The 17637-nt window shown below is 52.4% G+C and overlaps 1 protein-coding gene across 21 annotated transcripts in view; it reads right to left on the bottom strand.

Annotated features, from left to right (window-relative positions):
- Positions 1-17637, bottom strand: part of AFAP1L2 (actin filament associated protein 1 like 2) — a 97225-nt gene that overhangs the window by 22327 nt on the left and 57261 nt on the right. For all 21 annotated transcript variants that reach the window (XM_070632283.1, XM_070632351.1, XM_070632311.1 and 18 more), the window contains 3 exons: positions 12210-12284; positions 10473-10567; positions 2483-2573 (listed from right to left, as the gene is read on the bottom strand). In XM_070632283.1, the coding sequence (XP_070488384.1) occupies positions 2483-2573; positions 10473-10567; positions 12210-12261 (238 nt within the window). In that variant the 5' untranslated portion in view covers positions 12262-12284. The remainder of the gene's footprint in view (positions 1-2482; positions 2574-10472; positions 10568-12209; positions 12285-17637) is intronic.

Raw genomic sequence — 17637 nt, 5'->3', positions numbered from 1 at the left:
GTCAGTGCTTTCCCATCGGAGGTGTGGGCTTGTCAGGAGAGGCCCCATCCCCATCAAGGACATCATTTCCCAGCCTCTTCACATCCAGAGATGACCATGTGACTGCCTGTGCCTTCTGCTCCCTCTTTGCAGAGGATTCTGTGGCCTCAGCAGGTGGCCGAGCCCACACTGGAAAGAGCCTGGGTATCCAACCTACCCACTGACCAGTGATACCCACCCCGAACTGTTCTGTGAGGCAGAAACAGACTTGTGTGTGTTACTATAAACTGAAAGGGGGGTTATTTGTTACAGCAGCTGCCACAACCTGGCAGGAGATATCATCAGCCAAGTAGCTGATGCCTCAGGCAAGCAGGACAGACCCTAGTATCTCCTGCACAGGCCATCCGGGCACTTACTAACTTCTACTCAGGGAGAGGCACCTGGCCCAGGGGAGCAGGTGGGGACAGTGCTGGTATAGTAGGACGAGAATCCAAGCAACTGGTCTTCCGCAGGAAGTCAGCAAAATCGCTGTTGGCCAGAGAACTAGAGCAAGGGGCCAAAGTCCAACGGTCATTCCTCCTGTTGTGACCTGCATGTCCCACTGCTCCAACAGGTGTGGGGGCACACAGGCAGGCACTGAGGGCGGGCTGGCTTACAACGCAGGTGAAGTCCCCTCGGCATGGCAAGTTCTCCCCGAGTCATCCTCGGGCCTTGTCCTGGCAGGAGTAAAGGCAATCGGGCATGTTCCCACCCACCCTCCTGTGTTCGAGCTGCCCTCCCGATGATCCCCTAGTGGTGGCGGAAACCAGTATGAATTCACCGTCAAGAGACAAACACCAAGAAGCCTGGGTCTCTCTGACGACTTGTTTGTGTCGAGATGAAGTGTCTGCCCCACAAACAGGCCCCCAGGAGCGTCTGGAAGGCAGGTCCTGGCTGGCATGGGCCACACCCGAGAGAGACGGGCTTAAGATGCATGGAGGTGTTCACTATGGTGAGTCACTGCTTCCACCTTCCAGACGGCAGCACCGCACCCTCGGCTTGGGTCTGAAATCACTGCGCGGCCGGTGACTCGTGATGTTTCACCCGCTGAGAGGGTTTAAGCTAAGTGACGTCTGCCCACAAAGCCAGCCTCTTAGAAAATAACCTCAGTGCAAACAGGCCCTCCCCTCCCACAGGGTTCCCAGGGCCTCAGGCTGCAGGTAAAGTGTGAAGGAAGAGGAGAGGAATCGGAGGGGGCTCCAAGTGACTGGTCCCATCTCATCCCTGGGCCTGTTCTTTATGGAACCAACAACCCCCCCTCAGCCAAGTTCATTCCCTCCACAGGGGCCCTCACCTCTTACAGTTTCAATTGCTTTATGCTTTCGAAGACTTTTCGCTCACAAAGGAAGAAGAGAGGAGGTAAGAAGGGGAGAGTGAGAGGACCAGGGTCCAGCTGCCTGGGAGAGGAGGATCACAACCATCTTTTCCAGAACTTTTGGGGCCTTTCTGTGTTAGAAAATCCCCACACCAAGGGCATTTCTGATCTGACCTCCTCAGGCTGAGAACCACTGGTCAAGGACAGATGGCTCCAGCATGAGCCCTGCCCCCATAGTACACATGATCTTTCTAATACCTAAGTTAGATCAGTCACCAACTCTCCAAAGGCTAGCAGTCTGATTCAGAGAAAAGCCAAAGTCCTCCCTATGGCCTGAAGTAGCCCTCTGTCCCCATCTCCTGTCTCCCCCTCCCCCCACCTCACCTATCCTGCTACACTGGCCTCCTTGCTGTTCCTCAAACATGCCAAGAGCACTCCTGCCTCAGGGCCTTTGCATGTACTGTGCTCTCTTTCTGCAAAGTTCTCCCTGCAGGTTTCTGCCCCACCTACTTCCCACTTCATTCAGGAATCTGCTTAAGGTCATGCTATCAGAGAGACCATCCTGATCTGAAATAATACCCTTTTCCTTCCCCAACCCAGCCCCTGCTGTTTTCCCTCCTAACGCTTATCACCACCTGACACATGCTATGTTCACTTATCGTCTGTCTGCTCTCACAGAATCGAAGTGCTGTGACCACTGAGTCCTGCCGAATCCTGATTCCTAGAAGTGTGCCAGGCACACAGTGGGAGCGCAGTAACTATTAGGCCAGTGAAAGAACCTGGAAAGTGGGCTCTGATGCAGCCTGGCCACATTTCTACTGCTGGCGAGGGCCTGGTGTCCCTCAGTCAACACACCTCTCCTCTGTCACACTTCTGTGCTGAATCCAGCAACATCCAGGTGGGACCACAGGAAGCATCAGACACAGTAAACCAGCTCATTGTGTTCTATCCCAAGCCCTCCGTGCAGGAGAGCTGGGTCTGCCGTAGACCTTGGCACCCCATCAGACCAGAGGCCGAACGCTCTGTAGCCAGTTTGCACTCCGGGCCACACTCTCTGGCAATAGCAATGAGGGCTGCCCTCTGCTTCCAGTACCAGCATCTGTGCAGGAAGCAGCCGAACCCTCTCCGAGCCCCAGCCCCGGGAGGTACCATTGAGGGATGTGTCATATGGCTCAGCCTCTTCATAGTAACCCTCCGGAGACTCGATCCTTGGGATGGAGAGCTGTTTCCGTTCTGGAATCTGTGGTATGAACAAATAAACACTTTCAGATACAATACACTGGGAATAACTCGGAATTAACCCTTTGGGTGGAAAGAGGGGGAAGTCCAGAAGAAAAAAATGCCTGGCTGGACTTTAAGCAAGTCGGGAGGAATAACACGGATTATCATGACTCCCAGCAGCCACCCAGTCTACAGTGTTTGGTTTGCATCCAGCTGAAGGATTATGGGCACGTTGTTCAACCTTGCTGGGCCTCAGCTTTCTCCCTGTAAAATGAGGCTCAAACCCCACTGCACACACACAATATCGTGCATGTGATGCATAACACACATAAAGATCCAGACGGTGTCAGGCTGCTGTGGTAGCTATGACGGCTCCTACATAGAATACACTTTCCAAAAAGCCAAGGCTAATCAGAGGCACACGGAGGAAGATGACCAAGTTTCTAAATCCCAACTTTTACCATACTAAGTTCAACCATTCGTTCAGCAAATCTTGGATGGCTCCCGTGTACTAGCGGAGGGATGCATCCAGACAAAGTCAAAGTTCTGCGGGAACCAGGAGGGTGTGAGCAACATTTAGGACCGATAAAGGATGCTCAGAGGACAAGATCTTTGAGCTGAGTCTCAAAGACAACCCTGAGGGGCCAGCCCGGTGGCATGGTGGTTAAGTTCACACGTTCCACTTTGGCGGCCCAGGGTTCACGGTCTCAGATCCCAGGTGCGGACATGGCACTGCTTGTCAAGCCATGCTGTGGTAGGTGTCCCACATATAAAGTAGAGAAGATGGGCACAGATGTTAGTTCAAGGCCAGTCTTCCTCAGCAAAAACAGGAGGATTGGCAGCAGATGTTAGCTCAGGGCTTATCTTCCTTAAAAAAAAAAAAGGATGACCCTGAGCTTCATATGTGGCACAGGCTCGAATGAACGCAATTTGAGTAGAGCAGAAACCATGTGCAACTGTGCAGGAGCATGGAGCATGAAACCCCTCTGTTCCTCCACTGTTCCACCTGTAAAATGGGCACTAGACTATGAAGCTAATCTTTTAAGCAATAGCAGGGGAGGAAAAAAGAGGGAGACTGTGGCATGAATATTAGTATAAACAAGTCATAAATATTACTCTATACAGGTTATAAATACAGGTAAACATCCATCCACATGAGTCCCCAGCATCTTTCTGAGCGACGAAACCTCTGGGAGGGCCAAGGGTATATTCATAATGAGTTGAGAACAGAAATGGCAAAATCTGAAGGGCATTCCCACTCCTGGTTTCGAGAAGTCCTTGTGCTGGGCATTCCATGCGAGGGGCAGGCCTGGGCCTTTGCAGGAGCTCCGAGGGAAAGGAGGGGAAGGCTCTTAGGGTAAAGAGGTGCAGGGCAATCAGAGAGGAGGCAGCCAATGGAGGGAGCCTGCAGGGCCTTGAGCTCAGGTGGACCCTGGGCTTTCGGGAATTCTCTGCTCCACTGGGGAGAGGAGCAGAGATCTAGAAACCCCTGCCTTGGAAAATGAGCTTATTTATGGGACCTAGGACAGAGACAGCTCCCCTAGTCCTGGCCCAGGAGACACTGGGAGAGCAGTCAGCCTGGGCTCAGATCTCTGGGGGTCGGTACTCAGCATAGGCTGCAAGAGTATCCATTCCCAGCTCCCCCAGGGCAGAGCAACGCTCCTGTGGCTGAACAAAAAGCAGGGGCCCCAGAGCCAAGTCCTCCGTGGCTTAGCGCCTACATCTACTTATAGGGACTCTCGAGTGAATGTAACTGGGTTTGAATCCAGGCTTTAGGATTTCATAGATTTAACCGTGGACATGTGACAGCCTCTCTGAGCCTCACGCCAGGTTCCTGGATTGCTGTCTGACAAGCTGAGACAGGTCTCCACGAAGAAGGTTGGCAGAGGCCAGGCCACAGCCTGGGTCCCACACTGCATCCTTCTACCTCCTTCTGGCCTCCCACCAAGAGAGCCGATACAAGTCCCAGAGGCAGGCCGGGAACAGCTTTCATCCCCGGCAGGTGCAACACCCAACACACAGGAAGGAAGAGAATAATCTGCTCATTTCCTAAGCAGACCAGCTGCCTCGCAGGGCCTGCAGATGTGGCTGGATCAAGGGAGTCAGCTGTGAGCGGCACTCAGGCTGGGCTCCTTCCTAGGGGCCAGGGCCTTGCCAACAGCATACGCAACCAACAGCTGCTACTGGATGACCTGTCATCTTTGCTGCCATGAGCCTGGAGAGATGTCTCTGCTCCTCTAGGCCATTCCTAGCCCCTTGGCCAGCCTGAGAAAGAGCTGCCCAAGAGACCCAGCTGTGGTCCTCTGAGAGCCATCTTCCTGGGGCCCAAGGGGAAAGCATCCCCTCACCTGGGCAGCAACAAGGTGTGTGCAGATGGCTCCTGGGGCTCACGCTTCCTGAGTTGGCCAGGCCTCCAGCTCCAGCCTCCCAGAGACCCACTCCCATCAGATGGGCCCTGTAGGGGAGGAAGACATTTCCTCTTCCCAAATGTGGGTTCGTCTGGCCGGAGAACGAATTAAATTCATATGAGACAGAATAGCGAGAGAAAATTAAACAAAGCTTTATGAGGAACCATGGCCCGGGGCCTTTCTTCTCGAAGGAAGAAAGGGCACCAAAGAAGTGGGGTGCATAGAGCGGTTATATACCCCCAAACAGGGTGTTTCACATATGATTGAAATGTCCCTCCCACAATAGTCACAAGATTGCCCTGTCGGCACAGCGCTTGATGGACACAGCAGGCAGTGGTCTGCTATCTCGGAGGGCGTAGCAGGAGGCAAGTCTATTGTCTTGAGCTGGGCGGTCACAGGTGAGCGCAGCAATCAGTTCCTAGCCTAAGGAAAGATGCTTAATCCTTAAGGGAATGCCAACATTGGGAGGGGGACGGAAGTCAGTTACAGGAGGTTACCAGAGAAGCACAATAAAATGCAGATTTAAGTCCTTGCCTTTGGCATTGATTAAGAGTTTCTAGAGAGAAGGTCATCTCCTTTCTTCTTCCTGGTACAGAGAGGGAGGCACCTTTACAGATAGAGATTTACCTTACCAATGTAAATGTGTCCTAACAAAGGGCAAGTTCCATTCCTCAGAGCCTCCTTCCCTGTCCCAGTTTATCAAAAGCAATCAGCCTCAAATAATCCTGATGCCAAAGAGACATATCTTGGGGTGGCCATTTCCAGGTCCCCACAGCCTCTTTTCTCACGGAGGAGACGGATTCCATCTGGAAGGGAGCTCCGAGTACCCAAGATTCCATTGATCAGAACAGGACAAAGGGGGAATGAACCCTTCTGCAGGAGCTCCCAAGTTCTCTTTAAGAGTTTCCCAGGCCTCTCACTGTAAAATCACCCACAGATGGATCTCTACAGAGAGGCAGTGTAGGGCAGGAGGAGGAATCTGATGTCCAGGGCTGGCGTCTGAATCCTGACACTGGCACATCCAAGCAGTGTGACTCTGGGCAATGTACTTGATCTCCCTGGGCCTCTGTTGTAAAATGGGAAGAGTAGAAATACCTGTCAAGTGGGGTTGTTGTAAGGATTAAACTATGCTCAGCACTAGTAAATACTCAGTAAATACTAGTTTTTACTAACCTAAAACATGAAATATAAAAATATCAAGCAAAGGGAGAAACGTTGCATGCACACATTTGGTGGAGGAAGCACAGATGTACTCTAGGGAGACAGAGAAGACACCGGTCTGACCTGTCTTATACCAAGCTCTGCCTCGTAAAAGACAGTCCCTGCCCTCAAGACTGTTTGGGCAAGAGATAAGGGCCTGGTCAAGTTCAAGGATAAACCGATTGAGAATTTACACAACAATTCAGAAGCGAAGTCACATCATTACACAGACACAATGGCCTATTATCAGAGGTCGCAGATCAAGAGATCCTAATCTCCCAGGTTTAAGAATAAAGGACTATTATTTTAATGATCATCATCATTCTGATGACAAGGATCCGGAGGATTGGGAACATTTAACTCAGAAGACGGGACTTCCAAGCCTGAAGGAACGTTCGAGGGCTCCTGGGGAGGGGCGGCAGCAGCCACAGCACTCAGCCTGATTTGCCAGAGGTCGGTCGGCAAACTTCTTCTCTAAAGGGCCAGATCGTAAATACTTTAGGGATTCGCAGGCCATCCAGGGCCTCTGATCTCCGCTGTTTAACTCTGCTGTTGTGCAAAAGCTGCCATCAAGAACACATCACTGGAAAAGCGCGGCTGTGTTCCAGCAAGGCTTTACTGACGAAAAAGCAGGTGGCTGCGGATTTGCATTGGCCAGGGGGCTGCCGTTTGCCAATTCTGCTTTTGATCGGAGAGCTGAAGACGAAGCGTGGCCCCGATGACCCCAGGCGTCCTTGCAGTCCTAAGCAACCTGCCCCAGAGTGGAAGGTTCCTGGGTGGGGGTTAGCGAAGCCAGCTGTCGGCCCCAGCTGACCGAGGCGACGTCCTTTTGTGAAGAAAGCCGCTCCCCTCACAGAGTAGCTCACTTAAAACCAGCGCCAATGTGCGTTCAGGCCCCAGAGGGAGAGACGGGGTGGAGATGGCCATGCTAGCCAGGAGCAGGAAGGGTGCCAGTAAACATCTGTTTCTCCTACAGTGACCACAGCACCTGGCTGGGCAGACCGCGGCCTGGAAGGGCCACAGCTGCCTGAGTCACTGGCCACACCCACGAGGTTGCTCCAGACCCCTGGCTGCCCCTTCCATTGCTGGATGGGTCTGCCTTCCCCTGACTCTGTGGGGGATGGAGAGGGACCCCAGGCTACCAGAGAGAGAATCAAGACACCTCGGACCTGGGACAGAGGCCGCCCTCCCAGCCTAGCCATAGGCACTGAGGACCCCAGGAAGACATCCAGCTTCTGCGGCAGCCCCCAGTGAGCCTGGGGCCAGGCATTCAGGGGAACAGCCACCTTGGCAGCCTGAAGCTCTGGGCTTTGCGTGGGAAGGGCTGTGGGTTTTTCTGTCTGAGGAAGAGAGTTCACGGGGTCACCCCAGGCTCAGGCTGCCACACTCCCCCATCCCAAGCTGCTGCCGCTGCTCTGGACCTCCGCCTCCTCCCTCAGAGCCAGAAGACACAGCTGTTCCCCACTCCGCCCTGACGCCCCTCCTCTGGGGGCCTTGCACCAAGAGTCCCGGCTGCTTCAGCCAGAGAGGAGGCCTGAGGGAGAGCAGCCGTGTGCGCGTGCGCATGGGCGGGATTGGGGAGAATCAGGTTGGCGCCAGCCCCTTCCTCATGCCACATCTGGAAGCCCCTGGGGGTGGGGGTGAGAGTGCGGTGGGCGCCCAGGACAGAACTAGGAGGGACCCAGAAACGGGAGGTGCACTCAGGATCCCTTCTTGGCAGAGAAATTCCAAAGGAGTGAAGACTGTAACATCAGCTCGCTCTGCTGGAAATCTTGCCGGGGCCTGGAGTCTGTCCACAGGAACAATTACTGCACGTCGGAAAGGCTGCCCCGGGATTGTGTTATCCTTGGTGGTGATATTTTCCCCCATCCAGCACCAGGTTTCTCTCACACGCCTCTCCTGGGCCCCAGTACCCCCGGGGTCACCGCAGACACAGGAAGTCTGCCCCAGGGGAAGGCTACTTGCCCTCTCCTTGCTCAGAGGCCCTGCGTTTCATATCCCAGAGCCCTTGGGGCCCTTTGTGTCCCTGCCACTGGAGACTGGCAAAGGAGTAGTAAAAGACAGTGACAGAGCCCCTGCGACTGCTGGGACTCGTGTGACCTCATGAGTTTACAACTACACCCCGGACCCAGACCCTCTTAGTGCATCCTCATATTTGTGAGGTTCAGATCTCCACAGCAGATCAGCACCACCCAGCACTCCACCCCTGGGAGACTCTGCCTGGTGAACACCCCGCCCACCAGGTGTTGACCCATAAGCAGCTGCCCCAGGGGGACAGGCGGTGGCACTTCTGAAGGCCCTGGGTCAGAATCAGATGCTGAATTCAGGATAGGAAAATTCCAGCTCTGGCTCAGAGCAGCCATCTCTCCTCCTCGCTCCCACCCAGTGAGTGGTGCCTGGGACACATGAGAAAACCATAGCATCTCCCACCTGGAGAAAGCCAGTGGCAGCTGGATGGGAACAGAGAGGACGAGCTGCCTCCCCGAGTACCGGGGCCGAAAGGGAGGGGCACCTGCTGCTGGAAGGAACACAGCTTGTACCTTTACTCTGCTAAAAAGATCAGCTTAAGTGGAGAGGCTGCAGAGGGGCCTGGAGACCTGGGACCTGCATTCAAATCCTGGCCCCGCTACCACCCAGCGGTGGGACCTTGGCCAGCTCTTGTAACTTTCTGAGCCTCTCTTTCTTCATACAAAAAACAGCGACAAAAACAGGCACCACAGATGGGCGGTGGGGAGGAGAGTGTTTGCATGCACGAGGTGGAAGGGGCAGTCACTAGCATCGTCCGCATAGTGGGGGCACCTGGGACTCAGGCTCGGTCCATCAAGTCTCACCCGGCCTGAGATGAGGTGTCCCTGCCAGCTGTCACCCAGCTCCAGGGGCTCATATGGTGGGATACTGTCCCTGGCACTCCAGAACTGCCCCACCAGCTGCGGCCGTGGGAGAGCAGCTTGAGGAACCCTGTGCCCCTGGGGAAGGCACAAATGAATGGGGTGGTCTGGGGTGAGGGCCCCCTCAGCAGTGACCTGAGCCCACACATCTGGTGATGGATGGTTTGGTAGGAGCTCGTGATCATGCAGCTTCCTGCTGGCACTGGCTCCGGACTCCTGCTACCCACAGAAATCCTTCCCAAGCAGATGCTGTAGAGGAAAGAACCTGGGTTCAAATTCTGGCTCTGCCACTTCAAGGCCGTGTGACATTCAGACATTATAAACCTGCCGATTCTTGGTTTCCTTACCCATAAAATAGAAACACTACTGCTCCCCTCACTGCACGCTAATGCAGCACGCCACGCACAGCCTGAGTCCGAGAATGAGATGATCTCGTGAGAGAGATGTTCATGCTCCATTCATTTAAACACCAGGGAAGAACCAGAGACCTTAAATAACCTGTTCGAGGTCAGAGAGCTGGCATCTGGCAGAGCTGGGATCTGAAGCCAGGCCTGTAGCATTGCATGAGTCCATCCATGCATCCATGAATGTGTGTGTACACCCCACTGTGTGCAGACACAGGACACGAAGGACTAAACAAGAGACATGGTGCCGGTCCTAGGGAGCTTACATCTGGTCTGGGAGGGAAATAATAAACAAGACTGTCTCAATGGTGGCAAGTGCCCCGGAGTGGTAACTGGGCAGTGGGGCCGACAGTAACTAGCATGGGGATGGGGTGGGATGCCTCACATAGGCAGGTGAGGAATGTCTGAGAGATGACGAGGAGGCAGCCATTGAAGACCCACAGCCCAGGAAGTGCAAAGTCCCTGAGGCAGGACCGACCATGTGGTGCCATCCAGGAGCAGAAGGGAGGCCAGTGAAGAGCAGATGTAGTGAGGCTAGAGATGTGGCTGGGCTCGATGGTATAGGCCCTGGGGCCACATTAAGGAGTGTGGATGTTTTTTCCTACATTCAGTGAGAGCTATTGGTGGAAGAGCAGGAAGTGCAGTGTGATATGATTTATATTTCTAAAAGGTCACTGTGGCCTGAGCTGGTGACCACAGCTGTACATGGCCCCACTCGTGTGATGCTGGGTAAAGAGCCTAGCATAGCCTCGGACACAAGGTGGCACTCACCAGAGGCACTCTCCCATCATCTCCCACTCCCAATACCCCGAGCATCCTGAGTAGGTGGCCCTGAGTAAATGATGTCACCTGCAGGCACGCTTATGTTTGTGCAGTCCCTCCCAGTGTCCAGCCCCATGCCCTGCACACAGTAGGTGCTCAAAAAGCGCAGGCGCTTGGTGGACTGGCCCCTGTGAAAACAACCAGAAGTTCACAGGGCCCAAGTCAGGGAAATCAGGGGTCTGGGACCAACACTTACGATCTTGGGTGGCGGGAGGTCCGGCAGACTCTTCTGAGGGGCTGAGGTGTGCTGGCTGGGCTCCCCGTTGGTCAGTGGGCTCTGCTCCTCGGGCACTGTGGGCAGCAAGCAGAGGCTCCATGAAGGGGGCCCAGCCTCGCAGCAGGGTCTCATTATCCAGGAATGTCTGGTCACATGGACCCGTGAGTTCTATTTGAGCAGGTGTTAATTACCCAGGCAGGCAGTCCCCTGAGCCGACATTGTTTTTCCTCTGAGAATAGGGTGTCGTAGTGCCCCAGCCATGGCAGATTCCTCAGAAGGAACTGGTTTGAGGTTTCTGGCAGGCGCCGCACCCTCTCCTCCACCTGCCCCGTGTCAAAAATGGTATAGCCACAGAGCTTCAGCGAGCAGAGCTGCTACCCCGGGTCACTATATCGAGCCACTGGCAGCACGGACCCTGTGATTAAGGCTGTTTCCACCCCAGTTCCCCCGGAAGACAAACGACCCTGGGCACGGTGGCTGCCTTCATGCGGATGAGTTCTGTGGAGCCCCAGGCTGGGCGACAGGGCAGGAGGTGGAAAAGCCACACTGGAGACCTTGGCCATCAACCCTCTGTCTGCTTTTAAGGAAAAGGTGCCAAAGGCTCTTGTGAGCCTGAGGGTTCCAGTGGCAGCCAGGCCGGCCGAGGACAGACAGGCTGAGGCAGACCTGACCTCAGGGCTTTGGCGGCTGGCATCTGCAAGCCAAGCCTCTAACAGGACTGGGAGCTTTGGGGTGCTGTGCTCCCACCTCTCTCTAAGCCTTTGCATCTGAGTCACAGGCGTGGGAGTTGGGAGATGGGGCTTCTAATGCCCCCTCCCTTTTGCAACCAGGCAGCTCTGCTGGCCTCTGGGCCTCCCTGGGGTCCTGCTAGAGCCACTCTTGAAAGTTTTCAGAGGAAAGCAGAGAGCAGAATAAAGCAGGAGAGTAAGACACCATAGAAGACACAGTATGTCCTTCCAATGGAGATAAAATGCTCTGCCAAGAGAGCACCTTTGAACAAAGCCTTTAAATATTAAGGCAGTTGCTGAAATCACCATTTCCTCCCCCTAGGACCTCCCTACGCACATAAAATTCAGACTTCTATCAAAAGCCATAAAGTTGGGGCCAGCCCAGTGGTGCAGTAGTTAAGTTTGTGCACTCTGCTGTAGTGACCTGGGGTTCACGGGTTCAGATCCCAGGTGCGGACCTACACACTGCTCATCAAGCCATGCTGTGAAGGCATCCCCCATAAAGTAGAGGAAGATGGGCACAGACGCTAGCTCAGAAACAATCATCCTCAAGCAAAAAGAGGAAGATCGACAACAGATGTTAGCTCAGGGCCAATCTTCCTCACCCGCCCCCCCCCGCCCCCCACCAAAAAAAGGACATAAAGCTGGAACCATGGGATCAGCACCATACACAGCTGCTTTCTTAGAACATCTGAATTATGACTTCCTATTCCTGGGATGAGGCTGGGAAAGGCTCAGAGATTTTAGGGACAGATTCCTTAAGCATGAAGAGGATGAGAGATCTTCAAGAGGCAAGGAGGTGGCCTGATGAAACATCCCAAAATATATCAACCCAAAATACCACCAACCAAAATGTGACTTCCAAAAATAACTCCACCAGGCCCGTCTGTGGGGCTGGCTGGGAGGAAGGAGGGTGAGATGGGACCAAGGCTTCTCCCTTCCCCATTCCCGGGAGCTGGCCAGGCCATCAGCAGTCCCAGCCCTGTACCTTTGTCTTGGGACTCGGCATTCTGTTGCTTGTGGACCGTCACTTTGTTCATATAAATGTACTCTTCATCAGAACCTGCAGAAGGGGGATGGGAGACACAGGCTTCATGTGATTTCATGAAGGAAAAGGGCTTCTAGAGAGAAACAGTGTCCCCCTCCCAGAGATACTGTCGTCAGCTTGCATTCCAGTAAAAGCACACAACACTTTGAGTTGATTGAAAGAGTCCATTATCCAGAGAGTTGACAGATTTCCAAAAAAAGAAATGCCAAGTTGCTGACTTTTATTTTTTTAGCCTTGGGGAGGGCAGGGTAGGAAAGGGGAGGGTACAGAAGGAAGGTTTCAGGAATAAAAGTCTTAAGTGGAAATGCACCCATACCTCAAAATCTGCCTCATATTCTATCAAGCAGAGATTTCTCTGGGTTTCCTAGCATTTCATTTAAATTGTAAAACATTTCCTATCAGTCACTGTCAGCCTAGTCTGAATTACTGGCATGGGCTAATTAGAGCAGTGTCTACATAAGATAGGTTACCTCGAGGATCTGGAAGTTTAGCTCCCAGGCCTCTGGGTGGGGTGCCATTGTGGGGGCCTGAGACAGCAAAATCACGAGCTCTGGGTTTGGAGGGTTGAGTGTGCTGGGAATTGGAACTGGAGCGCCACCAGCCACCCGCTCCACCTGCAGACTGCACCTTGCAGCAGAACAGCTCTTTCCCTCCTTTAAAATCATTTCTGTGCAGGTTGTCACCTTCCCAGTGCCTGTCTGGGCAGAGGAAGGGTAACACTTGCTCAGGTGTTAACGCCCAGGGACCCTTTCTCCAGAAGGCTGCAGAGGAAGCTCATCCCAGCGTTGCTCCTCTTAGAAATCCTCCTGCATCTCTTTTGCAGCCCTTAATTTGCATTTCCTAGAAACTTGTGGCTGATAAATTCCAGTGGTTGGAGACCGTGTTACTGAGTCAAGGGGCCTCATTCAAACCCCTGGCGAAGGAGGCAGTTCAGCGTCAGTCCATTCCACGCCACAGACCGCCCAGACTCCAGCCAACAGGCCTGCAAAACAGAGCCTTGAGAACCCAGAGGAACAGGCTGGATGGGTCTTCCACCCTCAGCCTGCGGGATCGCCACCCTGGTGCCCAGCCCTGCCAGGACCAGTCAGCAACGTCACCTCTACACCAAGGGCTGCACAGTTTATGGGCGGGAACTATGAGATCTAAACATAGTTAGCCACAACTTGCGTACTTCCGCTGACGGAGACCCAGAGGGGCTGGGTCAGTACCTTCTCCAGGGCAGGGCACAGGGGAAAGGCGCTCTGCTGGGGGAGGCAGGAGATGTGGGGGTGAGAGGGAGGTCTCAGCCAAGCTCTGCCATTAACGCTGTAATTGTGAGCAAAACACCCAAGCCGTGGGTCTTGATTTTCTTGTCTGCATTTTCTGGAAAATAGTCGTGATGAAATATTGCCTGTTTCTACCTAACTCTTACCTTTTCAAGAGGACAAAACTCAAATATTAGGGAATTTGAAAAAGTAAGATAACCTCATAACTAACAAAGATGAAAAATGACAGCCTAAAACATGGGAAAGAACTCAAAGGCTCAATAATAGGAAAATGATGAAATAAACCACAGCATATCAACATACATACCAGCAGATCACCTTTAAAACTAAACGGATTACTGGAGAGTGTGCAAACTGGCACAACCCTTTGGAGGTGATTTTGGAGGAAAATTTAATTTTAAGTGTTGAGACTCTTTAACCCTGCATTTCCACTGCCAGAAATTTATCCTGAAGATAAACTCCAGCAGGTAAACAAAATTTTATTTCAGGATGTTCGTTGCCATACTATAAGAGATTTTCTTTTAAGAAAAACAAAAAACTGAAATGCCCCCTAACAGGGGGCTGGTTGAACATTATTGTTCACCCCTCAGTGGACATTACCCAACTGCGGAAAAAAAGCGAGTCTGCTGTTTACAAAGATATCCAACACTTACAGTTGAATTAAAGGATCGTGTTTCAGAATAGCAAGAAAAAGAAAAAGTATGTTAACTGTCAACATACGGAAACGTGCACCGGCAGCAATTCTAAACGCAAAAATAACGTAAAGCAGAATACAGAGGCAACGCTCTACCACACGAAAATATTCAGAGGACACTAATAGAGATCAAAAAAGGAATCGAATGTAAATAGGGTTTAATGTTCATTTTATGCTCATTTCTTTTTCCATACGATTGACTAAGCCCACACTCCCGTCCAAAAAAAAAAAAAAAAGGCAAGATATTGTTATTGTTTTAACTGTTGAATTCTGAGCAGGTGCTTCCTCTCCAAGATGGTGATGCGTTAAGCTGCAGGGAAATTGGCACTGGCCGCCTCAAGGCTGTGCCTCCACTCGGGCACTCTGCAAGCTGCGGGTGACTAGTTTTCAGTTCTCAGTGTTGCTAATCCAATACCATCCAGGGTGGTAAGTCGAGGCTCTCGGGACCACCTGCAATCCTAGGAAAAGCCCAGGGAGGCTGGCCCTGGCAGGGGAGGCTGCCAAGCTGTCCCATGTCTGAGCAGCGTGAGTTGGAGAACTTTCTATCATTCTCTCATTCATTTTCAGAAGTGCGCTGAGCACCAGCACTGTGCTCGGTGCTGGGCGTACAGCAGAGAAGACGACAGACATTGTCTCTGCCTTCGTGAACCCAACAGTAGGGGGCGAGGGTGGGGGTGGGGACAGACCCGAATGGGATAGTTACACGGGTGTGTGGGAGATGACAACGGCCACACGTGTGGCTGGAAAGGAGACTCATTGTGTTCTGAGCAAGTGTGTGATTCCTGTGGGAACTACCTGTCTGCAGAGGGCGGTCCTTCCCAGAGAAGTGGGTGAGGGGTGGGGAGGGAGCACATGGACCCTCTTTGCTACAGTTGGTCAGACAGAACGTTTGAAACTCTTGCTATCAGAGGGGCAGCCCCTGAAAGTTTCAGCCCCGGAGTCTCCGAGCAAGGTCCTGAGGCAGGGCTCATGGCCCTCACAGTGAAGGCAGGGACAGAGAGCAGGCCCCCCATAAACAGACCTCAACCTGTGCCTTGACCTCATCACCTAGACAAAAAGCAAAGAGAATAGAAAATTTGTGTTACAGTAATAAAACAAAAGACAAGGAAATGCAAATGGACAATTCCATCTGAAAAGTGTAAACATATACACACTTTACCCCAAATGTGTAGGACTAAACCACAGCTCAGCCAGTGGAGACCACAGCCTATCTCGAAATGATCAGTCTGCCTCCACCTGCAAGGCCCGTCAGGCTGAGCTAATTTTCTGGAAGATCCACAGTGAGGCAGGCCCGGGAGACCGAGAGAGGAAGACGGATGCTCTATTTTCAGGGGACTTTGGATTCTGTCCTGTGCAGCACCACAATTAACCTGATACGGGGAGGGGTGGGGTGGGGAGCATAATGGTTAGGTACACCTGCAGACCCAAGCCTGGCTCTGCCATGTGCCTAGAGCAAGTGACTTGTTGATAAGTGGGGAATAATAGCAACTCCCTCACTGATTTGGGATGAGGATTAGATGATGTAATCCATGTCATTTCATACATGACGCACAATGCAGGGAAATGGTAAACCACAAAAAATGTTAGCTGCTGTTATAACCACTCTGCTGTCTGAGAGGGTGAAAAGAGGACCAGAAGGGAACCTCTCAGTCAAACAGTGGCTATTAATAAGCAGACTGAGATTAGCAGAGGCAGCTGCAGGCCTCATTGTGGCTGTGCACGCTTATCAGTGGCTTGGGGGGTGCTTGTGACGATTTGTGCTGGGGAGCCCACTGACTGGTTCTCAGCGGCCTCCTGCAGCCCTGCAAGCTGCCAAAGTCCAGGGTGGGGGAGACCCGACTTTATAAGAGCGGAACAATGATCAAGGGTGAAACAAAGGTCATCCCATAGGTGGCTACACGGCACGTTAAACCAAAAAGAGGACCCAACACAGGGAGCTCTGAGAGAGTGGTGAGAACCAAGAACCACGGGCCAGACCCCATTGCAGAGGTGCTCTTCATCACTGCACAGCCTCATGTCGGAGCGCACCCCAATGGTTTGGGGAGTGTGCTTTCCACAGGACTCACTGATGAGTCCTTTCATGGAGTGACTCATCCCTCTCTAACTCACCTGCTTTGTAATGTGGATTTCCCATCTGCCATTCCCACCTTTGATGTGCTGCTGACCAGCCCTCAGGACAGGCTAGCAGACGCTCACTACAAAGCCAGGAGGAGCCTGGGAACCCCGGGGCTGGGCGGGTGGCGGGGGGAGGGTGTGTGGGGGGGCTGGAGGCCTGCAAAGGCGGTGGATGGGGCTCAAGGAAAACGCCTCCAATGAAAGGCTGAGGGAGCCAGATTATTTCACCCAAAGGGAAGGCTTCTGAGCATACAGCAACAAGCTTCAGTTTTACGACTCTCTGTTATTTAGAGAATAGAAACTAGTTCCACAGGGAACAAAGAAAAGGGCAAGGGACCTTGAAATGTAGCCTGGCAGACTCAGGTGGGAGGAGGGAGAACTTCCTGTGGTGGCAAGAGCAGGTGCACACTCTGTCCCTGGCCCGGATTTTGGCTGCTCCTGCCGTGAGGCAGATGGATTCGATGGCCTCTTATGGCCCCTTACTGTCCCAAAACATCACTTCCAATTCTCAAATATCCGATTTAAAAATAAACTCAACTAAACAGTTGTGAGTGCACAAGAAGGTCTTTCTCTTTTAAAAAGAAATCTGACTGTGCTGGAAATGAACCCACATGTCCGTTAGAAGACTTGTACCAGAATGTTCAGAGCAGCCTTATCATTCATAATAGCCCAAATCAGTGAACAACCCAGATGTCCATCAAGAAGTGAGTGGAGGGGCCAGCCCCATGGCCAAGTGGTTAAGTTCGCGTGCTCTGCTTTGGTGGCCCAGGCTTTTGCTGGTTCAGATCCTGGGTGCAGACATGGCACCACTTGTCAGGCCATGCTGAGGCGGCATCCCACATAACACAACCAGAAGGACCCACAACTAAAATATATAACTAAGTACTGGGAGGATTTAGGGAAAAAAAGCAGAAAGAAAGAAAAAAAGATTGGCAACAGTTGTTAGCTCAGGTGCCAATCTTAAAAAAAGGAAAAAAAAAAGAAGTGAGTGGATAAGCAGATTGTGGTGTATTTCCAGAACGGAATACTACTCAGCAACAAAAGGAACAAACAAATGACACATCCCCTAGTGTGGACAAATCTGCTGAGAAAAGAGGCCAGACATAAAGTGAACACTGTAGGACTCGATTTATACGAAGCTCTAGGTCGGGCAACGCTAATCCACAGTGGGAGAAATCAGAACAATGGTTGCCTTGGGGTGGGGCAGGGGAATTCACTGAGAAGGGCCAAGAAAGAACTTTCTGGAATGATAGAAATGTTGTATGTCTTGTTGTGGGTGGTGGGTACACAGGTA

Source organism: Equus przewalskii, chromosome 1 (assembly GCF_037783145.1).
Source record: "Equus przewalskii isolate Varuska chromosome 1, EquPr2, whole genome shotgun sequence".
Lineage (NCBI taxonomy): Eukaryota > Metazoa > Chordata > Mammalia > Perissodactyla > Equidae > Equus > Equus przewalskii.
The sequence above is the reverse complement of the archived record's forward strand: the minus strand, read 5'-3'. Positions and strand labels throughout refer to the sequence as shown.